The sequence below is a fragment of the Hylobates moloch genome, unplaced genomic scaffold (genome assembly GCF_009828535.3).
Source record: "Hylobates moloch isolate HMO894 unplaced genomic scaffold, HMol_V3 SCAFFOLD_8, whole genome shotgun sequence".
Classification (NCBI taxonomy): domain Eukaryota; kingdom Metazoa; phylum Chordata; class Mammalia; order Primates; family Hylobatidae; genus Hylobates; species Hylobates moloch.
Window position 1 is genome coordinate 233,144 of NW_026652283.1, and position 24,203 is coordinate 257,346.

The 24,203-nt window shown below is 49.0% G+C and overlaps 1 protein-coding gene across 2 annotated transcripts in view; it reads right to left on the reverse strand.

The window, feature by feature from the left end:
* Nucleotides 1-24,203, reverse strand: part of SLC6A13 (solute carrier family 6 member 13) — a 40,156-nt gene that overhangs the window by 2,065 nt on the left and 13,888 nt on the right. For both annotated transcript variants that reach the window (XM_032159225.2, XM_032159227.2), the window contains exons 3-12: nt 20,271-20,405; nt 19,218-19,358; nt 14,730-14,814; nt 13,965-14,097; nt 11,933-12,067; nt 4,755-4,858; nt 3,548-3,672; nt 1,555-1,667; nt 1,096-1,233; nt 235-337 (exon numbers count right to left, since the gene is read on the reverse strand). In XM_032159225.2, the coding sequence (XP_032015116.1) occupies nt 235-337; nt 1,096-1,233; nt 1,555-1,667; nt 3,548-3,672; nt 4,755-4,858; nt 11,933-12,067; nt 13,965-14,097; nt 14,730-14,814; nt 19,218-19,358; nt 20,271-20,405 (1,212 nt within the window). The remainder of the gene's footprint in view (nt 1-234; nt 338-1,095; nt 1,234-1,554; nt 1,668-3,547; nt 3,673-4,754; nt 4,859-11,932; nt 12,068-13,964; nt 14,098-14,729; nt 14,815-19,217; nt 19,359-20,270; nt 20,406-24,203) is intronic.

Sequence of the window (24,203 nt, forward strand, 5' to 3'; positions counted from 1 at the left end):
GATATGGACCCACCTGAGGTGGTCGAGGTACGGCTCTAACCAAGACTGCGGGCAAGGCAGCTTCTGGAGGGCCCTCCAAAGGTAGCAATTTAGGATTTGCAAGATTTTGGAGGTTGGGTAGGGAGGCGCCCCAGGAAAAGGGAAGTGTGAGCAGTAGATGTCTGTTTCGTGTCTAAGGACCCCAAGACCCTTAGACGAGAGGAGGATGCTGGGACCTAGGGAGGAGTCACTCACCGTAAACCCAAGCCACACAGAGGGACTCAAAGATGGCCACGAACAGGAGGCACATGCCACTGGCTGCATAGTAGTCAAAGAGCTGGAACACGTACATTCCGCCCTGCATGGGAGGAGATTCTTTTAAAAAGAACTTTATCCGGTGGAAACAGAAAGATTCACTCCTATGCCCTTTAGCTTCATACAGTGGAGGCACAGAGCAGAGTTGGTGAGGATCGCAGGAGACGGATCATAAAATAGAAGTAATTTGTAAGCCATAAAGCACGAGGCAGATATGAGATGCTAATTATTTTTATTATTGTTTTGGGACAGAATATAGATGAAATAAGACAGCTATTGTTAGATTATATCTGAGAACACTTAGGGACTGGCCCCGAAGCCCAAGACATAGAGTGTACTCTTTGGGGAAAGGATCAGGATAAGGTCTGTCATTGATATTGTCAAGCTGACAAGCTCCGTCTCCCTCCTCCTCCCTTGAGACGGCACAGAATGTCACCCAGCCCCAGGGCTCCCTTTCTCGCTTTGAAGTTTGTACATAGAACTTGGTTCAGCTGCCTGGGAAATCACCAGATCTTGCTGGAGAGGCAGCTCCTCCCAACCCAATGCTCCACATACCTCTTCACTTACTGTGGAGCCAAATGGCTCCACACCCATCCCTGGAGGTGGGTGGTCCATGCCCAAAGGCCAGAGGAGGGACCTGCCTACTTTGTCGTTCCTGGGATGGGGAAAAGAGGGAGTCCTAGTGTCCGGAAGCCCAGAAGACCTGCCCTGACTGGGAGCCAGGGTATCTGCCTCACCGACAGGTAGCAGCTGTCACCTGGCTCCTCCTCCCCAGCCTTCGCCCGCTCCCCAGGCCCTCACCTCTGTGAGCATGATCAGCCCCACAAGGAAGGAGACGACAGATACTCCAAGGATGAGGACTTCCCTCCGGTTCTTCTTGCGGAACACGTGAGGGTACATGTCCACCAGCGCTGTCACCAGGCTTTCTACACACACAAACTGGATGACAGGGCAAAGGGATTGGAGGGAAGGAGAGCTCCCAAGATGCCCTGTCCATGAGCGCTGGCTTCTCGCTCCCAGGATCAGCCCTGCCAGCCTCACTGTCTCAGGTCCCCAGAGCTATTGTCCTTGCTGGTTAGGTCAGGACTCACCCTCAAGCTCCCGTGTCCCCGAAAGGGCATCCACTTCTGACACTCACCCAGTCCCCAGCTATTGTAAGGGTGCTTGGGGCATAAAGCTGAACGACATGCCCACTGCTCCTCCTCCCCAGCGCACACCCCCCACTCATCTCTCAGCCTCTGAGTGGCTGCCTCTTGATACCTGGCTATCCAGTCCCAGGAGAACCACCATGAAGAAGAAGCAGCAGGCCCAGAGAGGAGAGAAGGGTAGCATCACCACGGCCCGCGGGTAAGCGATGAAAGCCAGGCCAGGGCCTACGACATGGAGCAGAGGAACACGGGCCAGTGCCCAGGCCAGCTCCAGGCCGTGGGTGACCCATGGCTTCCCAGTGTGGGGCCATAGAGTAACAGGGGCCAGAGGAAACTTCACCCCAAAGTTACTGTCACCACTACGTCCTCACCCAGGAGAAGCCACCCCAACCTCCACCTGGTTCTCGCATTTCCAAGGTGCCTCTCACTGTATTCTCAGTGGCAAGAGCAGAATCTAGAGACGGCAGGTGTAAAGGGCTGTGGGTCTAAAAGGACTCCAGATCTCCAGATCTATTGTATAGACGTGAGGTTTCAAGCCTAGAATGAGCTCAGAAGCCAGCAGGCCATAGAAATTTGTGAAGCAGACCCAGTGCAAAACGCAAGGAGGTGGTAGGGCCTGGTGAGAGGCGGAGCGATCACGCCCCAGCCCCTCGCGATGTTTTGTTGTATTTGTAAGGAGTGTAGGTGGTACCAAAAAAATCGTTCCAAGGCCAGAGTTGGCCTAAGGCCTCCAGTTTACCACCTCTGCGCCTGGAGCCCGTTCTGTCACCCTACAATGACTACACGGGCACTGGTTTCAGAATGCCGCTGACACACATCCTCGCGGCCCATGAATGTGTCTCTCGACTGACTCATATGGCAGGAAAAAACGCATGTAACGGAGCCTGAGTCCACCATGGGAAGTTCCTCTGAAAAGTGAAGAGCATCACTGTGACCTTGGAGGTCTTTTGCTTCCGCCAGTCCCAGCTCCCACATTGGTGAGGTGGGGGTTGTGCAGGGCCTGCCCCGCAGGTTTCCGTTGCATGGTACAATAGAGCGCTTCGCCCAGCACCTGGCGTACAGTCAACACTTAGAAAGTGAGACACAGGCCAGGCATGGCGGCTGATGCCTATAATCCCAGCACTTTGGGAGGCTGGGGTAGGTGGACCACTTGAGGCCAGAGGTTCAAGACCAGCCTGGCCAACATGGTGAAACCCTGTCGCTACTAAAAATACAAAATTTAGTCAGGCGTGGTGGCATGCACCTGTAATCTCAGCTACTCGGGAAGCTGAGGCACGAGAATCACTTCAGCCCAGGAAGCAGAGGTTGCAGTGAGCCGAGATCATGTCACTGCACTCCAGCCTGGGTGACAGAGAAAGGCTCCATCTCAAAAAGTTAAAAAAAAAAAAGAGGGAGGGAGAGAGAGACACTATCGTTCTTAATGAGAATCACAGACATCCACTGCCCAGGGATTGGCATCCTGTGTGGCCCAGGCGTGCTTCTGAATGCCATGGTAAAAAGTCATCTTGTTACAGGGCAAAAATAGGTGAGCAAGAGAAACATTTTATGGCTTATCCAGATCGGGGCCTGGGCCTTGATGTTATTTGAAAGCAGCAAAACAGCAGTGCATGGTGGAAAGGCAGTCATTCACAAAAGGGGGAAACCCTATGTGCTGATAGAAACTTCTCCTTGACATTCATTTTAAAGTGAACAAAATGAGGCCAGGTGCAGAACAGTGTATATAGTATGTTATTATTTGGTTTTTTAAGAAGGCGGCAAGAAATAGAAATAGTAATATGTATTGCATGCATATGTCTGTATATGTATTTTTTCTCATATATGTCTAAACTATTTCTGGAAGGATAAACACGAAATAGATTAACATTGGCTGCTTCCAGGGTAATGAACTGGAAGCCAAGGATGGGAAGAAAAATGTTCACGGTATGCCTACTCTTTAAAGCTGGAATTACTGTTTCGATTCTCCCCCACGTCTTCCCAGAGTGTATCCACTGAATGGTGGTCATAGCTCACCCAGAGTGTAGTGACACAACAGAAACGCCTCTAGACCCTGGCTGCCAGAGGTTTGAACCAGGCTCACTACCTCCAGCCTCCCCAGTAACACTCACCTGACTCAGCCACCTCAGAGATGGGCACCCCCTGCTCCTGAGACATGAAGCCCAGGATGGAGAAGATGGCAAAGCCGGCCACAAAGCTGGTGCCGCTGTTGAGGAAGCAGAGGGCGATGCAGTCCCTGTGGGGCAGGGGTGAGGAGAGGGTAGAATGGCAGGGTCAGAGCAGGGCTGCAACCTCTCCTGCTTCCTGTCTGGGAGCACAGCCCCTCCTGGCGGACACTGTCCTGGCCCCTTCACGGACGCCGGAGCAGGGCTACCTGGCAGAATTCAGAGGACCACACAAAGCACTGGCTCTCCACCAACACTCCTTGGCCCCACCAGCCCAGGGATGGAATAAATCAAGGTAGTCCTAAAAGAATGAGGGGGCTCCAGGGAAGTAAAACATGGATCTAGATGTGACAAACTGCCACACAGCCGCCCCTCTCTGCCACATCGGCCCACACCTCATGGGACACTACCACTCGGCCATAATCCCATTTGGCTAACACAGGGGTGCAGACATGGGTAATTCCAAACAACAATAACTCTTAGTCACCTAAATTCAATTTTGAGATGCACAATATGATTTCATTTCGGCTATGTTTCAGCTTGTGTTAAAATCGGCTTAAATCTTCTGAGCACAAACCAGGTAGGCAAGGAGAGAGCAAGGGGGACAGGATGTGATGTGAGGGAGATGGTGTGAAAAATGGGTAAGGATTCAAAGTTTTTGGGGCAGATTTACCAAGCAAGCAAGACTGGGGTGCAATGCGTGACACTGCTAATCGCAGTAGGACCTCACTTCACATCATCGATACATTCTTGCAAATTGCAATTTTAAGCAAAACAACCTATAATGAAACCAGTTTATTTTTCTCATCAAAGTTATAAGGAAACGACATTATTCAAAGACCTGTTGTGCTTCTCAGGCTTGCTTACCTAGCACTCCTGAGCCCACTAACCTCTACATCAGCCAGGAGGCCGGGTCCCCTGCTGTGGTCTCCCAGCCAATCACAACTATCCCACCCTTTCAGATGCAATTCTCTGTCCATCTTGCAGTTGGCTCCTTGCAGCTCCTGGTAGCCCTGGGGTGTTGGATATGGGGGTGTAGACAGAGGGGCAGATCCAGGAGCTGATGCACCCTCCAACTCACCCTCATCTAGCGTGGCTAGAGGGACAGTAGAGAGAAGCAGGTGTGTGGCTTGGGCCCCACGCCCCCAATCACCTGTAGCAGTTGTTGTGGTACTTGTTGTAGCTGCCCAGGGCTGTCAGGCACCCAAGACAGATGGCGAAGGAGAAGAATATCTGGGTGCCTGCATCCATCCACACCTACAAAGGGGAAGGGCAAGAAAGGTGAACTCCCAGGAAAGCCAGGCCAGTCAAGCCATGGGCAGACATAGGCAAGTGGCTGAGCCAGACCCTGGCTAGGGATGGTGAGAAACCTGCTCTCAGCCAACACTGGCATCCTGCTACCTCTGCTCACCCCAGTGGGCTCCACTCCCTGGACTCCTAGATGAAGTTTCTTGGGCACTACTAGGATAGAACAGGCATTAGGCATTCAAAGAAAATGAAAAAGACAAAAAGACCATGGCGGAAGCGTGTAGGGGGGTGGGACAGGGCTCTAGAACAAAGCTACGTCTCCTGTCAGGTGTTTGATCCTAGGTTCTGCCCGCACTTTCTCCTATGACCAGTATGGAGGAATCCAGGCACCGCGTCTCCAGGAACACTGTCCCTAATAGCAGGGCCACCGCCAGTATGGAGCTTTGCCCCTCACGTCTCAGCAACCTCTGTCTAAAGACAGGGAGAATAATTCTCGGCTCACAAAAAGGCAAAAGGACGAAGAGAAACACCTCTAAAAAGGGCTTTGTACTCCTTGGGAGGGGAAAAATCACAGTCCAGCTAAACATAGAGTTCAGTTGTTATTGTTATTTTCTCAGCTGGCTCGCCCAGCCTGTGCATGTTATGATTTAGATCTAACAGCTAGAATAACATCCCAGACAGAAAGAACATCAAGGCAACAGGACCGAGTGACCCTGCAGATCTGCAGGACCCTCCCCAGGCGCTCCTGCCCCTGGTGACGTGAGCACAACCAGGGAGCACCCCGCTATGGACGCAGACATCCAAGCAGGTGTTCCTCACGTGTCTGTGTTCCCAACGGAAAGGGCGCCGGATGACCCGTCCGTGTCTTTTGCTCAGCCTCATTCCAGAACCCCCCAGGCAGGCCCCTACTTTCCATAAAACCCTCTACCCTTTCACCCTCTCTTCCGCTAGTATCAGGCCTCCAATTCCTCAGTCCCTTCCTGGTCTTTGCCTGCCTCCCAAGGCATGGTCACCACCCTCAGCCCCTACCCCTTGCTCCCTCCTTTCACGCTCACCCCTACCAAAGTGGCCACATTTCTCAGCAGTGTAGGGGCCCGAGGGATCCATCAGCAGGCTGACCACCTCAGAATCATGCCGATTCCTCAGCTAGCATCTCCAGTCGAGACACTGAATCCCTAGGCCTGAAGGAGAACCCAGAACTCGTATCCTTTTCAGAGCTTCCTGGGTGACCCTAATGGTCACCACGTATGGGATGCTGTCCTATGGCCCCTGCATCAGGGGTGCACCAGGGCACCCCCCCTCTCATCATGTCTCCATTCTGCAGGGCCAGGGACAGAGCAGGGAAGATGGTAGGGGGAAGGGGATAATGTCTCCAGCCTCCCATTCTTGAGTTCACTGGGAATCCTGTCCCGAGGTGGTCTGTGAGGCAGGAGGTGCCACCGGGGACAAGGGGTCAGCAGCAAGAAGCACAGAGGAGGATCTGGAGGGGCTGGAGCCAGGGAGGAAATCACACAGAGAAGGAAACACTGGGAATGAAATGCTAGAAAAGGAAAGGGAATGAAGGAGAGACCCTGGGACAGGAAGGGGGTGCTTGCAAACTGCAGTGTCTCACTTCTCCCAGTTTAAAAAAAAAAGTTTCAGTGTGAGGTGACACCAGTTTTGAGGAGAGGCCTTGGCCAGTCTGTTTGCTCCCTCAAAACATTCCAAATCCTTTCCTCTTCTAAAACTCTGCCACACAGATCCTGCAAAGATATTCATCTCAGGAATGAAAGTCACCCGGTTCTATCTCATTCCTGCTTCACTGGCTAAGTTATTGGCAGCTTCAAGAGCAGGACCTTCCGGCAAAAGGCCCTGAGCTTAGAGAGAAAGTGCTTCCCCAGGGTCAGAGGTGTAAGGGCTCAGGACCAATGCATGCCTCCTGGGACCCACGGGCAATGCCCCTTCATGAGGTCAGGCACCCCCTCCCAAAAAGGTCATTCAGGATGTGCCCCGGGAGCCCGGAGGCCTCGCGCCTTGGACATTTGCTCCGGGCCTGACAGTGCACTGGGTGCAGACTGGGCCATGAATTACCAAGGAGACAGGCCGCGGCTGCCCGCACACAGGCGGAGGCACAAGCCGGGTACAGGCAGCTTTGTGAACTTGTGCTTGGGAAGGAATAACAAGAGAAATCGTGACTTGGCCATTTATCTCGCCTCGGCAGGGGTGGGAGGTCGGAGTGGGGTCACATGGAGGCTGAGTTGGGGGAGAGGTTAATGAGAACTAAGGAAAATGCAGCAGGAGGCTGAGAACCCAGAGCGCAAGGGTCAACGCACTCTTTGACTAAAGCCTTTGACCAAAGCCCCCTCGCTGGGAGCTTGGCAAGCCCCAGCTCCCCACACAGCTGCTGCCCGACAAGCCTGCTGGGATGGGGAAGAGAACGGGGTCAGAGCAAGCTGTTCCATTCCCACCACAGGCGACCCGTCCCTGCCCACTCCACGAGCCCTGGTTTCTGGAATAAAGCTCTGATTTGTCTCTGGCTAGGGCAGAAGGCCGACCAAGGGAAAAACAAGTGTAAAAAATCCTTGGTGGAATGCAGGTAAAAGAGGTCTTGGGGGAAAAGAGGAGGAGAGGGGACTCTAGAAGATCTGGGAAAGATGTTTTCAGCCTCAAGTCCAACCCCTAGGATTATTAATATCTATCTACTATTTTTAGGAAGGCAATGTTGTGTAATGGAAAAGCACGGCTTTGAAGTTACATTAATCTGGGCTCAATTCCTGACTTTATTAATTACTGGCTGTGTGATCTTAGGCAAGTCACTTAACCTCCCTGAACCTCCCTTTTCTCATCAGGAAAATGGGTATAATAACAAATAAAATAATGTATGTAAAATGCCTAACACATAAATAAATATTAGCTTCCTATCTCACCTTCTGGAATAATAAAAAGCAGCTGTTAAAACTCTCAAATAATTCATATTCTTTGGGAAATATCTATCATGGTAAATAAGACAGCAGTCATCAAAAGACTACATGAGATAAAACCCACGCTCCCCCACATGCTAGTTTTGTGATTCTGGGCAAGTTTCTTAAGTTTCCTAAGCTTCTGTTTCTCCATCCGTAAGATGAGGCTGACCCCAAACTCACAGGGTTGAACTGTGTCGAGCACTCAGCAAAGGGCCTGGCGAACAAGAAGGACATAATAAGGTTAGTTTTGGTCACTGTTTACTGCTGCTATTATTTTAAAAAGCAGCTCATCTTTCACTGATAATGAGGTGGCATAGATTGGATTTCAATACTAAAAGAAAGACTAGTTCTAATCGGTGATTTCAGCTTCCTCCCTAAACAAGCCTTTCCTTAGACTTGCTTAACGTGGGGATTTAAAAGGTTCCACGCGGGCTCTTTGGATGCCCTCCTCCCATCCCCCACCCTCAGCAAGTGCAGTAGAGCAGGCACAGGGCCAGGACCCGGGAAAGAAACAAGTGGTCTGAGCAAAGCGCACGCTCCAGCAGAGCCCTGGGTCTCCAGTGGCCATTCTCCAGGGGGACGAGACAAGGCCTGGGAACACCGGGAAAGGCAGCAACCTGCCCCTCAAACAGCAAGCCTGGCAGGAAAAGGGGAGCAAACAAGAGGGGAGCACGGCGTTGTCTCTGCCTGGCTCCTGACAACCGGCCTCAGTGCTTGGCAGAGAGATGCGTCTTTGGTCTGTGTCAGGGAGAAGACATTTTGCAACTTTCTCAAGTGCCAGGCAAATGCCAGTTAGAATGATCACACTTCCTGGGGAGTGCCAACTAGATTCAATTAGGGCTCTGGCAAAGCACCCCCACCCTGCAGGTGCTGCTTTGTTCACTGACAACAAAGGCCTAGCTTCAGCATGAGACTTGGACCAGGCAGAGAAGAAGGCTGCTCGGGACGAGTCCCGGCACTTGAGCCATCCCCCTCCCCACAGCCCCAAAGCACTTGGAACACAGATGCTCCCTGCACAGCCCGAAGCTGGCTGGAATGGAAAGAATGGTATCCCAGAGTACAGACTGAAAGAGGTCTTTGTCCCTGCAGTCACCCCGACAGAGACGTATGGCCTCACTAATGCTGAGAAGTTGAAAGCTACCTGGTCCACCTTCTTTACGTTTTCTGGAAGCTACTATATACCAAACGTGGCACCTGAAACAGATCCGGCACATAGTAGATGCTCATAGTAGATTCATTCAGGGTTTTGCTGAATGCATAAGCTGTGAGAGAAACAAAAGTGAGTGGCCAGGGACCTCGTCTCCAAGAGTGGATCATAAAGTGCACGGGATTCGTCATCATTCAGACCCAGTCCCAGTTGCAGGTATGAGGATGAAAACATGCTTTAAGCTCTCTAGGCCTTAATGTCCTAATCTATAAAATGGGGGTGCCTTGTTGATCTGCTGAGAGTGTTTGCTGAAATAATGCACGTAAGCCTCTTAACAATGTCAGGGACCGAGGAAGCATGCCCTAGCTGTTAGCTATAAGTAGCTGATCAGGACAAAGCCATGAATCTGTTGTGGAAATACTGAGCCCCTCTGTCCTTTTTCTCTGCCAGCCTACCTGCCTGTCACCTTTCCTGATCATGCCTCCTTCCTCTCTGGCCTACCTGCAGACAAAGACGAACTTTGTAGCTTAGCCACTGGTTCTCAACTCTGCCCCTCCAGAACCACAATGGCTTTCTCTTGTGTGGGGAATCCAAGCCAAACTCTTCGCCCAGCCTTCAAAGCCTCCCCTCCATTCAACTTCCCCTACAACTCTTGCTCACCACCTCCTGTCCATCACAACCCTTTGGTTCCAGATAAGTCAAAGGGCTTATGATTCACAAAACAAAGATACCCTTTGCCTGGTCTGCCATAATTACTGGCTGCACAACCGTAGGCCACAGTGTGCTCATCTTACAATGAGGAACGTGCACTGGGATCCTTCTAGGACCCCAGTTGTGCTTCTACAGTTTGGCTCCAAAGCCTGACTGCCGCCTTCGTACCCTGTGTGGACCTGTGGCAGTAGCAGTCTGTATCTCCACGCTGTCTGAGAAATGGGAGAAGGGAAGGATAAGCTGCTATGCCACCAGAACGTTATTGAGAAACACTCAGGACCAGGGCTACTTGACTCTGCCGGGAGGTTTCTGAATAGCAGTGATCTGTCTGCTTCTGGAAGCCACAGCGTCCCAGCAGAGCTCAGGCTGAAAGAATCAAAACATGGCCGGAGTGGCCAGGAGACCTGAGGACAGTTTGGCTTCCAGATCGCCTGACATTCTGCCCCAGGGGGAGCCATTGCCCTTGTGTGCATGGGGCTCCCAGCCTCAGGGTGCCTGTCCCCTTTCTCTTGCTCCCTGTGAGCAACGTCAGTGAATATGCTGGTGCCCGACTATTTCAAACGTTTGGAAAGCCAGCCAGTGTGTCTCCTACATGCTGGGAGCCGCCCGCCCTCATGTCTCCTTGGGGCTTCTTTCATAGACGTGGCTCTAGGTTGCCCACTCACTCCCCCGCGGGGTGGTCTCTGCACCCAGGAGGCAGAGCAGGGCATAACTGGGTAACAACACTTCAGGGCCTCCGGGGCGGAGCTTACCCACGCACCCCTCTGGCCCTCGACACCTCCTGGCTTTGCCAGCTTTCAAATGGCTGCCAAGGAGGGGAAGGTGAGAGACCTGTCAGAGGCAGGGGCTGCCCCTTCCAGGCCTTGCTTTCCAACCCCCTTCAGGCCGCAGGCAACACCACCCCTCCCTACCCGGACGGTAAAAAAGCCAGCTGTAGCAGAGGGGGTGCAGACCGCAAAGGAAGGGTGGTGGGGAGGAGACCCGGAGCCTCTGGACAGCTGACGGGGAAACTTAACACTAGCCCAGCGGGCTGAGGGCGGGGCCAGGGAGCTGCGGCCTAGACATGGGTCACATGGGCAGAGGCAGGGAACCAGGAGGCAGACTGAGGGGTAAGCATTAAGGAGGAAGCTCAGTAGGAGATGAGCTCCTAAGAGATAAATGTACAAAGCGGGTGCGGAGAGGATGGCAGAAGGGCACCCTTGAGTAGGGACTGTGAGTGACACTTGTGGCCCTTGAGAAATATTACTAGAAATACTACCCTAGTAACATTTGCCTGGGTTCCCTGGCAGCTGTGAACCCAAGAAGGGACAGTGTGAGACACCTTATGACCACAAACAGCTGCTAACATGTCAGAGGCATTTGAACCACAGCGACTCCAGCTTGAATAGGGGCTGGGTAAAATGAAGCTGAGACCCGCTGGGGCTGCATCCCAGGAGGTAAGGCATTCTAAGTCACAGGATGAGACAGGAGGTCGTCACGTCAGAAGATACAGGTCATAAAGACCTTGCTGATAAAACAGTTTCAGTAAAGAAGCCGGCCAAAACCCACCAAAACCAAGATGGCAACAGAAGTGACCTCTGGTCTTCCTCACCACTCATTATGTGTAAATTATTATGCATTAGCATGCTGAAAGACACTCTCACCAGCTCCATGACAGTTTACAAATGCCATGGCAACGTCAGGAAGTTAACCTCTATGGTCTAAAATGGGGGGGAACCCTCAGTTTTGGGAATTGCGCACACGTTTCCAGGAAACTAATGAATAATCCACCCCTTGTTTAGCATATAATCAAGAAATAACCATAAAAATGGGCAACCAGTAGCCCTGGGGCTGCCCTGCCTATGGAGCAGCCATTCTTTATTCCTTTATTTTATTTTATTTTATTTTATTTTAGAGACAGAGTCTCACTCTGTTGTCCAGGCTGGAGTGCAGTGGCGCGATCTCAGCTCACTGAAACCTTCACCTCCTGGGTTCAAGCGATTCTCCTGCCTCAGAGCCACTGTGCCTGGCCTCCTTTACTTTCTTAATAAGCTTGCTTTTGCTTTATTCTATTCCCCCCAAATTCTTTCTTGTGAGAGGTCCAAGAACCCTCTCTTGGGGTCTGGATTGGGACCCCTTTCTGGCAACAAACAGATGTTTAGAGAAGGAAGGGTGCACTCCCGCTGCCACTGTGGACACCCTAGGGTAGTGCTAGGTGCGGGGGTTCCCCGTCAGAATGCAGGGAAAGACTGACGCTCAGGTGCCCTGGGAGCCACGTGAGGGCTTCTGTCTGTGGCTTCTTACCTGGGGATCCCACAGACGCGTGAGGTTTGGGTACAGGTAAAACTGAATTCCTTGGGCTGCCCCAGGCAACGTCACCCCTCGAATTAACAGGACCACCAGCATGAGGTAAGGAAATGTGGCTGTGAAGTACACCACCTGGTCATGGGCAAATGAGAGACAAGGAGCTTGTGAGAGAAGAAGTGGCAGGGGCACTCCTCAGAAAAGGTCAAGGGAGTGTTACTTCTGCTCCCAGCTCATCCGCAGTTGTTTAGTTCTGTTGCAGGAAGTCAGGGACCCCGAATGGAGGGACCAGCTGGAGCCATGGCAGAGGAACATAAATTGTGAAAATTTCATGGATATTTATCAGTTTCCAAATAATACTTTTATAATTTCTTATGCCTGTCTTTACTTTAATCACTTAATCCTGTTATCTTCGTAAGCTGAGGATGTACCTCACCTCAAGACCACCGTGATAATTGTGTTAACTGTACAAATTGATTGTAAAACGTGTGTTTGAACAATATGAAATCAGTGCAGCTTGAAAAAGAACAGAATAATAGCGATTTTTAGGGAACAAGGGAAGAAAGCCATAAGGTCTGACTGCCTGTGGGGTCAGGCAAAAAGAGCCATATTTTTCTTCTTACAGAGAGCCTATAAACGGACGTGCAAGTAGGAGAGATATCACTAAATTCTTTTCCTAGCAAGGAACATTAATATTAATACCCTGGGAAAGGAATGCATTCCTGGGGGGAGGTCTGTAAACGGCCACTCTGGGAATGTCTGTCTTATGCAGTTGAGATAAGGACTGAGATACGCCCTGGTCTCCTGCAGAACCCTCAGGTTGACTAGGGTGGGGAAAAACTCTGCCCTGGTAAATTTGTGGTCAGACCAGTTCTCTGCTCTCGAACCCTGTTTTCTGTTATTTAAGATGTTTATCAAGACAATACGTGCACTGCTGAACATAGACCCTTATTAGTAGTTCTGCTTTTGTCCTTTGCCCTGTGATCTTTGTTGGACCCTTTTTAGTAGTTCTGCTTTTGCCCTTTGTCCTGTTCCCTCAGAAGCAGGTGATCTTTGTTAGATCCTTAATAGTAGTTCTGCTTTTTGCCCTTTGAAACCTGCAATCTTTGTACCTACTCCCTGTTCTTACACCCCCTCCCTTTTTGAAACCCTTAATAAAAACTTGCTGGTCTGAGACTCAAGTGGGCATCACGGTCCTACCGCTGTGTGATGTCACCCCCGGCAGCCCAGCTGTAAAATTCCTCTCTTTATGCGGTCTCCCTTTATTTCTCAGCCAGCCAACACTTATGGAAAATAGAAAGAACCTACGTCAAAATATTGGGGGTGGGTTTTCCGCATATAGTTCCATCTCCCCTATCCCTTGAACCACAGCCTCCCCTCTTCCCTTCCTCCCTCCAGCTAAAGGCTCCCGCCTCCCCTGACACATATTCAATAAATATTTGTTGAGTGACTGAATGACATTTGGCATTCTCCCAGCAAGTGTGCTTAGCATTCATGGCAAGGATTGTCAGATATGAAAAGATTTGTGACACGTGACCCCTGTCCTCACAGAGCTTACTAGCTTAGCATAACCAGGCAGCCAGATTAAGAGAGGCCCCCAGGGCAAGAGTTCAGGAGAATTCAGAATGCTTTCTTTGCTCCAGGGCAAAGAGTCCCCTGGAATTCTTGAGTTGGTTAAGAATCATTGTGAGATGAAGAGTCTTCATGGAATTATTTTTCCAAAGAACTGTTGTATGAATTAGGGAACCATGACTTGTGTTCAATTTGCAATGTGCCCACCTATCGTCAATTCCAAGATCAGATTACCCTGGAGGTGTCCTTCCTGCCTTTCTCGCTCCCTTCCAGTCCCAAAAACCAAAAGTATGTGAATCTAGGAGAGGCACAGAATCAAGGAAGGGAGCCACATCAAATCCTTGCTGGGTCATCGCCTCCCATCCTCGACGGGGCCACAGCTTAGAGAATCCCTGGGTGACAGCCCCCAGTGAGGGCAGGGAGTCCGGGAATGGGAGGGGCAGCAGCTCCCCACACGAACCTTGCCTGTGGACTTCACCCCCTTCCAGATGCAGAAGTAGCAGATGACCCAGGCCAGCAGGAGGCACAGAGCCAGCTCCCAGCGCAGGGCCCCCAGGTGCTGGATCCCATCAGAGATCTTCAAGACCCGCCGCCTGGGGAGAGAAGGGTTGAATCTGTCTTACTTTTTCTGCCAGCCTCAGTTCTGTGGCCCCGTCCTGGGACAGTGGAGCTGAGCCTGCCTCCAGGCTTTTGTCCAAAGGCTTCTCCGCTCTCTTCACATGAGGCCATCCGTAGCCCAGAGCTGGAGGTGGACATAAAGGTGGAGAATGGAGACTGTTCCAGGTAAGTTTGCTCTGAGTGCTTTGTCCTCAGCCAGGGGAAGGGGGCGCAGGCACCTATGTTCCCAACCAGGGTTTCAGGACTTTTTGACGGCAGGACTCTTGCCCTGGGTGAATATCAGTACTGGGGGGAGGGGGTGGGTCACAGTCCACACTCTTGCAGCCACAGGGAGGAGGCAGTGCGGAGTGAGAGCACATATGCACACACACTCTCTAACGCGGGACAGGGGTGCAGGAAAGGAAGGCCAGGCACAGCCCCAGGAGAACTGAAGTCTCATCTCTGAAACCAGTACTGCAATAACCACAAACACAGGCACCACAGAAAAAAGCCACTTAGTGGAAATTCTTCCCTTGCTGTCCATTGAGAGTGACCTTGGTGTGAACTCCTCCCCATACCCTTCTTCTGAACACACAGCCCACACTGGGTCGGGGAGGGTCTCACTTACTCCCAGAATTCGATGACAGGAGAGGTGGCATTCTCAGAGGTACCATTCAGGGAGCCGTTGGCCTTCTGGAACTCCATACAGTGCTCTACCCATGGGTCACGAGGAGGGAAAAAAGAGAAAAATCATCAGCCAGCCTGTGACACAACTAGAGAGTGGGGTGAAATTCTAGGAGAATGGGAAGGAAGGTATTCAGCAGGAGCCAGGCTGTTATCTGTACAAAACATCCTCCCACACGTAATAACCTCAACAAGTGCAGCTCACTGTCTCCTGCACACTTGGACATGTGGGTACATAGATGCTTGGGTACACATTCTCCTCAAGCATGATCAGAGGGCAACAGGAAAGATGCTCTTCAGGTCCGCTGCTTCAAGGCATGCTAACATTTCTATGTAAGCGTCCTGTGCAAAGTCACCACCTTCGAGGAATAATAAGAGGGAAGTGATGTGTCAGAGTGGCTGAGAGCGCAGGTTGGAAAGCTCTGGCTTGAATGCTGACCCCACAGGTATGAACTGTGCGGCCGTGGGTAAGTTCTAACTCAGCTCTCTGTGTTTTGCTTCGCTCGTCTCTAAAATGTAGATAGTAAGATCCATTACGTAGGATTGATAAGAAATTAAATGAAAACATGGATGTAGAGTGCTCAGTAGATGGTGCTCTGTATTATTTGTGTGTGACTTTGGAGTTTTACAAAGAGTGTTGACTTTTTTATGTTTGATAAATACAATAATCCTGGGAAATATTAAGACAGATACTGTTTTCCCCGTTGTGCCCATGAAGACAGTGGATCTTCTTAGAAATGGCCCCTATCTGCTCATGAGTGACCAAGTGTAGGCTGGAACCCAGGGCAGCAAATTGTCTGGGTTCCACCTTCAAAATATCTAGACTGATCCTTCTTGTCACCTCTACTACCACCACTCTGGTACGGGGTAGGCACCATCAGCTCCCGTCTCCTACCTGGCCTTCAGCTCTCACCCTTGCTCCCCTCGTGGAATCTCCATTTTGTTAAACCTTAGATCACTCTATGTCTCACCCCAGGTAAAAGCCTCCCGTGGGTTTCCCGTCCCACTCAAAGAAAAAAGCTGCAACCCCTTTAGTTGCCTTCAAGGCCATATTAGATCCATTCCCACACCATTCCCTTCAGCCACCTGCTCTACCACATCCACCCTGTTCCCTGCCCCTTCAGCCACCTGCTCTACCACATCCACCCTGTTCCCTGCTCCCTGCACACATGGGGTGTGTTAGGTGCTGTGCTGCCTCAGTGCCTTCTTCCTAGAGTTCTTGTCCCCCAGCTCGATGACTCGTTCCTCCTCCTTCAGACCAATGCTGAATGGGCATCTCAGTAAGGCCTTTCCTGACCATGCCACTTAAAATTGCAATCCCACCCATAAAACTCACAGTCTCTGTTTTATTTTCCTCCATAGCCCGTCTTCTAACACGACATGTACTGCTGCTTTCTAACTGGACACTTCTCATTCACTTGTTTTGTTTATGTCTACCTCCCATCGCTACAGTGAAAGCCCCAGGAGGGTGGGGTCTTTGTTTTTGTTTATTACCATATTCCCTGTGCTCAGAACAGAGCCTGGCGTACAGCAGGAGCTCAACAAGTATCTGTTGGGTGATTGAAGGCCAGCTAGGTGCTCTCTCCACTAAACCATTCACTTTCCTGGACGCTGCAGCACACCCAGAAAAGCACAATTTCATCTTGGCGGGACAGCGTGTCTCGTGCTGTTCAAATGCTAGGCTCTGAGTCAAACCAGGCTCACTAAGAGAGATGTCAACAGTGTCAAAAAATAACACTCAGGTATTCAATGTGCCCCAGAATTGTCCCAGAGACCCCCAGGCAATCCATAGGAAGATGGGCCTAATGACGCCCTGAAGCAAGAGCTCTAGGCCACCAAAAATTGACAAAATTGTTTCAAGAGGGACTCCACTGAGATCTGGATAAAATCTTTACTATCTGACAGGCTGGTTGTCAAGGGTGGTTTCAGTACACATAGATATTTTAAAAAATTAAAAAGAAGAAAAGAAAATATATATAAAGCTAGAGAAGTATAATAAAACAGATTTTTTTTGGAGACAAAGTCTTTCTCTATTACCCAGGCTGGAGTGCAGTGGCACAATCTTGGCTCACTGCAACCTCCACCTCCCAGGCTCAAGCAATCCTCCTGTCTCAGCCTCCCAAGTAGCTAGGGCCATGGGTGTGCACGACCGACCCTGGCAAATTTTTTGTATTTTTAGTAGAGATGGGGTTTCACCATCTTGCCCAGGCTGGTCTCGAACTCCCAAGCTGAGGCAGTCCACCGGCTTCCGCCTCCCAAAGTGCTGGGATTACAGGTGTGAGCCACCGCCCCCAGACTAATTATAATAAAACAGCTCTTTAAACCTTGATTCATTCAATCAATATTTTTGAGTGCTTATGATGGAGCCAGCACTGTGCTAGGCACAGAAGCTGTGGAGATAAAGACAGCTTTTCTGCCCTCACGATCTTGATGACTAGTGGGAAAACCAAGTCAACAAACAGATGAAAAGTGAGGGAAGTGCAGCCGCAGGGCCGGGGCCGGTGCAGGTGCTACCAGACACATTTAACAAGAACCTAATCCAATCTTGGGGTGTTGGAGGAGGTACCCCCAAGGTTTACTTTCCCTTTGAAAAATAATGGTGGAATGGAGGTGGTGGCAGTGATGCACAAAGATGTGCCAGGAAGGGGAGCATCATGCACAAGGTGAGAGAGGTAAAGGTGAGGTGGTGACACAGACAGGAGTCAGGTCATGAAGGGATGAAGAATATCATGCTAACCATGCAAAAATGCTTTTCCGGGCAAGTAAAGGATTCAAAGTCCAGTTCAGAATTGAGGAACTTATCTGAGCCAGAAAGAATTGGGCCGGGCACAGTGGCTCACGCCTGTAATCCCAGCACTTTGGGAGGCTGAGGCAGGTGGATCACAAGGTCAGGAGTTCAAGACCAGCCTGGCCAAAATGGTGAAACCCTGTCTCTACTAAAAATACAAAAATTAGCTGGGCGTGTTGGCAGGTGCCTGTAATCCCAGCTACTTGGGAGGCCGAAGCAGAGAATTGCTTGAACCTGGGGGGTGGAGGGTGCACCTCCTGATACCTGCTGAGATGGCGCCACTGCACTCCAGCCTGGGCAACAGAGTGAGACTCCATCTCAAAAAAATAAAAATAAAACAGATGAAAAAGAAAGAAAGAATTAATCATGGCTAGCCCACTTCAAAGGGCTAGGGCCTCGTTGACTGGCACCGGAAGATACTTGCACAAGGAGAGAGGAATGTGCCAAGAATCCAAGCAGAACAGCGTCCACTGTGCTCTCCAGCCATGCCGTCCAACAGGGCAGCCATGAGCCACCTGTGGCTGTTTAAGTTAACATTCAATGCAAATGTTAAAGTTCTGTTCCTCAGACCACTTGCCACATTTCAGGTGCCCAATAACCACATGTAGGAGTCACTCCAACCCTACACTGGTTCAGTGGGACTGCCCGTAAAAGGTAAATAAATACATAACCACATGTAGCTGGTATTAATAGCTACCATATTGGATAGTGCAAAGAACATTTTCATCATTACAGACAGTTCTTTTGGACAGCATTGCCCTAGATATTTTTGTTGTTGTTGTTACTTTCTATATGTTAGACTCAGTAGTTCTATTGCCATGGGTGGCTCAGGTAGTCGTATAAGCACAGGAGAAATTGCAGATATGCAGCACATAGCAACGTTTCAGTCAACAGTGGATCACCTATATGGCAGTGTTCCCACGTGATTATAAAATACTGCATATTTACTGTACCTTTTCTATGTTTCACTATGTTTAGATACACAGACACTTACCATTGTGCTACAAGTACCTACAGTGTTCAGTACAGTATTACAGCATACAGCCCAGGTGTGTGATGGGCTGTGCCATGTGGGTGTGTGCAGGTGCACTCTGTGATGTTCATCCAACGACGAAATTGCCAACAATGCATTTCTCAGAGTGTACCCCTGTCATTAAGTGACACGTGACTGTAATTGCTGTTATAAATCACAGCGGACCCTTGAACAACATGGATCTGAACTGTGCGGGTCCACTTATACGTGGATTTTCTCCCGCCTCTGCCACCCCTGACAAGCAAGTCCAGATGAATTGCAAGTTTGAAAGATCTAAAATGTACCGGAAAGAAGATACGAGAAACAAATGAACGAACAAAACATATATCCATATATCAAACTAACCATATTTCAAATTGATTTAAGAAAATGGCTAAACCACAAAAAAGTGGTCAGTTCTCACTGAATATGTTAATTTTTTCTTTAAAAAGTTCCTGACATTTTGCCTGTGATGCTGGTGAATTCTTGATCTTATTCTTGACGTAAGTTCTCCACGGTCGACTTGGGTGATTTCTGGTGTGTCCGTGTTAAGGTGGGATATAGGGACAATCCCACTTCCGGTTAATGTGGCAGAACAAGAGGAGGAGCGGACCCTTGGGTGAGGACCATACCTGTGTTCCACTCGTGGTGGCAGCCGCCCCAGGGCAGGTCGATGGTGAAGCTGCTGAAGAGGTAGAAGAGGGCCCAGGCCAACACAATGATGTAGTACACGTTGAGCAGGATGACGATCATCTGGGAGGCAATGCCAACGCCTGCGGGGAAACTGCAGAATTGGGCTAGGAACGGTGGACAGTGGTGGCACCTGTAATTTCAGCTCTGCGGGACGCTGAGGTGAGAGGATTGTCTGAGGCCGGGAGTTCAATTTACCACTGAGGAAAACTGCTATTATTGTAACTCCCTGTGAATCTATAATCATTTCAAAATAAAAACGTAAAGAAAATCCTATATATGGAGAAATAACGAAATTAAATACTGTACATTTTAAATACTTGTGTCAAGATAGAACTTTTTTTTTTTTGAGACGGAGTCTCGCTCTGTCGCCCAGGCTGGAGTGCAGTGGCGCAATCTCGGCTCACTGCAAGCTCCGCCTCCCGGGTTCACGCCATTCTCCTGCCTCAGCCTCTCCGAGTAGCTGGGACTACAGGTGCCCACCACCACGCCCGGCTAATTTTTTGTATTTTTTGTATTTTTGTATTTTAGTTTCACCATGTTGGCCAGGCTGGTCTTGAACTCCTGACCTCAGGTGATCCACCTGTCTCAGCCTCCCAAAGTGCTGGGATTACAGGCATGGGCCACGATGCCTGGCCAAGATAGAACTATTAATGAAATAATTTTTTCTCATTTAAAATTCTCTTTTAAAATATTTTATAATTGATTTAAATATGTCTTAAAATACAACATCGTTATGTATTTAAAACATATAGCTAAAGTAGCTTTGCACTCTTCGTACTTAACCTAAAGCCTCTGCCCCATCCTCACTGCTGTTTCTCACCCATTCTCCGATAGATCAGCTGACTAGCTCAGTATGCAGCCCACAAACCAAGGGTTTAGCATAGAGACTCGGGGTCTTAACCTCAGAACTGCTACTAATCACTCAAGTCATTCCCAACAAGGTTTATAACCACTAATGAAGATGCTTTGCAATCAGGTACAGAGCTACTCACCCTCAAAGATGGGGCAGATCTTCCTCCAGGCTGTGACGCCTCCCTGGCTAGTGTACTGGCCTAGTGCTGTCTCCAGAAGGAAGACAGGAATGCCACAGGTAAAGAGGAAGACGAGGTAGGGGATGAAGAAGGCACCTGTGGTTAGAAAACAGGCTGTTCGTTTCCTGGGACTATTCTCCTCATGGTCTGCATTCACCTCCTCCCATTACCTACCCATACTGCCAGTCAGAATCTCAGACGTACAGAACATGCAAAACTGCAGGAGACAGCTGTCTAGATGTTTGCAACATAGCAGAGATCAAGAGTCACCACGTTACCTAAGATCTGCACAGCCTCTTGCCTTTTGTCACTGCAAAGTTTCCGTCTATACCTATTACAGTTTGTTCCCCACTGAACAATTACTGCTTACCACATAACTTGTGGCAATAACAAGGAGCTTGTTAAATAACGGATGTCTAGGAGCATTGGCACAGCCCACAGTCTATAATTCTTTTCAAAGAAAGCATTGCTGTTAATGTCAGGTAGTCTTTTAGTAGGCTGAAATCAGATGGCCTTTCAGTCACTGTTACGGTTTGAATGTATCCCCTAAAGTTCGTGTGTTGGAAACTTAATTCACTATGCAACAGTGTTGGGACATGGAGCCTCATAAGACGTAAGTCATGAGGGCTCTGCCCTCATGAATGGATTAATGTTATTACTGTGAGAATGTGTTTGTTATAAAAATGAGTTTGGGCCACGCACGGTGGCTCACGCCTGTAATCCCAGCACTTTGGGAGGCTGAGGTGGGAGGATTGCTTGAGCCCAGGACTTCAAGACCAGCCTGGGCAACATGGGAAAACTCTGTCTCTAAAAGAAATACAAAAAATTATCTGGGCATGGCTGTGTGTGCCTGTAATCCCAGCCACTTGGGAGGCTGAGGTGGGAGGATTGATTAAACCCGGGAGTTTGAGGCTGCAGTGAGCTGTGATTGTGCCACTGCCCTCCCTCCAGCCTGGGTGACAGAGCAAGACCCTGTCCAAAAAAAAAAAAAAAAAGTGTATTTGGCTGTCTTTTGCATGAATATTCTCTTGCCTTTCTGCCTTCTGCCATGGGATGACACAAAGAAGAAGGCCCTCACCAGAGGTGGACTGCTTGCCCTGGACTTCCCAACCTCCAAAACTATAAGAAATAAATGTCTGTTCCTTATAAATTACCCATCTCAGGTGTTCTGTTGTAGCAACACAAAATGAACTAAGCTAGTAATCTGTCTCCTTCTGTTTTTATAAGCACTGGCGGAGACAAGACTACTGATGCCAGATATACTGGTATTTTCTCCACCATGGACCTGTCATCTGCTGGCAAAGTGGACAGGACAGTTCATAGGACACAGAGTACCAGAGAAGAGAGAACTGCACAGACAGGAAAATCTGCTTATCTGCAGAGGGTCCCCCTCAAGCTTTCAACTGAGTACTAGTCAGTGCGTATATGTGAGAACACTGAGGTGAGGGAAAGAACCATTCGAAATGATTAAAAGTACTGGTGCTCACATACTGCCAGAGTAAATAATCTCAAGACTCACCAGGCATTAGGCAGAGTGTGCAGAAGGGCATTTCCTCAGTGATGGGGAAGAATTATCCCTAGACTGAGCACACTTCTAGTCCTACCTAACAAATCATAAAAGCAAGACGTAAAAAGAGCAAGTAACTTCACTGGTCCCAGAACAGAGCTCAAGAATATTTACAGAAATACGAAACTGGCCGGGTGCAGTGGCTCACGTCTGTAATCCCAGCACTTCGGGAGGCTGAGGCGGACAGATCACGAGGTCAGGAGTTCAAGACCAGCCTGGCCAACATAGTGAAACCCTGTCTCTACTAAAAATACAAAAATTAGCCTGGCGTGGTGGCATGCACCTGTAGTTCCAGCTACTTGGGAGGCTGAGGCAGGAGAATTGCTTGAACCTGGGAGGCAGAGGTTGCAGTGAGCCGAGATCATGCCACTGCACTCCAGCCTGGGCAACAGAGTGGGACTCCGTCTCAAAAAAAAAAAAAAAAAAAAAAGGCAGGGTGCTGTGGCTTACGCCTGTAATTCCAGCACTCTGGGAGACCGAGGCAGGCGGATCACTAGGTCAAGAGATCGAGACCATCCTGGCCAACATGGTGAAACCCCATCTGTAGTAAAAATACAAAAATTGGCCAGGCACGGTGGCTCAAGCCTGTAATCCCAGCACTTTGGGAGGCTGAGGCAGGCAGATCACGAGGTCAGGAGATCGAGACCATCACGGCTAACACGGTGAAACCCCATCTCTACTAAAAATACAAAAAAATTAGCCGGGCGTGGTGGCAGGTGCCTGTAGTCCCAGCTACTTGGGAGGCTGAGGCAGGAGAATGGTGTGAACCCAGGAGGCGGAGGTTGCAGTGAGCGGAGATCGTGCCACTGCACTCCAGCCTGGGCAACAGAGCGAGACTCCATCTCAAAAAATAAAAATAAAAATAAAAATAAATAAATAAAATACAAAAATTAGCTGGGCGTGGTGGCATGCGCCTGTGGTCCCAGCTACTTGGGAGGCTGAGTCAGGAGAATTGCTTGAACCCGGGAGGTGGAGGTTGCAGTGAACCGAGATCACTCCACTGCACTCCAGCCTGGCAACAGAGTGAGACTCTGTCTCAAAAATTAATTAATTAATTAATTATCCAGCAACCCATAAAGCAAAAATATTATCAGGTCTGGTATTCAATCAAAAATTACCAGGAAAGCAAAGAATCAGGAAAATGTTACTCATAGCAAGGAGATTGAACCTGACCCATAATTTACAAAGATGTTAGAATTGGCAGATGAGAACATTTAAAAGTTACTATAACTGTATTGCAAGTGCTCCAAAAGTTAGGGATATAAAAGATATTGAAAAAGACCCAAATAAAACTTCTGAACATGAACACTACAGTGTGTGAGATTTAAAGAAATACGTTGGATGGGATTAATGTTAGTAGGCAGAGCAGAAGAAAAGATTAGTGAACTCGAACCATAGTAGAAGCTATCCAAAATAAAACACAGAGAGAAAAAAGAAAATTTTTTCTGGGCGTGGTAGCTCATGCCTGTAATCCCCGCATTTTGGGAAGCCGAGGCAGGTGGATCACCTGAGGTCAGGAGTTCAAGACCAGCCTGGCCAACATGGTGAAACCCTGTCTCTACTAAAAGTACAAAAATTAGCTGGGTGTGGTGGTGCATGCCTGTGATTCCAGCTACTTGGGAGGCTGAGGCAGGAGAATCACTTGAACCTGGGAGGTGGAGTTTGCAGTGAGCTGAGATCATACCACTGCACTCCAGCCTGGGTGACAGAGCGAGACTCCATCTCAAAAAAAAAAAAGAAAGAAAGAAAAGAAAAAAGAAATTTTTTTAATAAAAGAGCAGGTGTGCCTAAGTGGTGAGACAGCTTCAAAAAGCTTAACATAATGGGAGTCTGTGAAAGAAAGAAAAGGGTGAGAAAAAGCTTACAGAAATAATAGCTGAAAATTTTACAAATTTTATGAAAACTATAAACCTATAGATCCAAAAAGTTCAACAAACACCAAGATAAAAAAAAAAATGAAAAAAACTAGTCCGAGGTGCATCATAATCACATTACTTAAACCAGAATATGGAGCTTTTAAGAGAAAACCTTAAAAGTCACCAGAGAAAAAGGACACATATGTACAGACAAACAAAGATAAGAATAACATCAAATTTCTCATTTAAAACAATGCAGAAGAGAAGACAGTGATAAGGAAGCACATTTGCTAAAGTAATAAATGAGGGGGAAAAAAAGCTGTCAACCTGGAATTCTATACCCAGCAATAATACTGTTCAAAAATGAAAGTGAAATAACTGTTTCTTAAGACATGCAAAACCTGAAAGGATCTATCACAAGCAGAACTGAACTATAAGAAATGTTGAAGAAACTCCTTCAGGGAGAGTGAA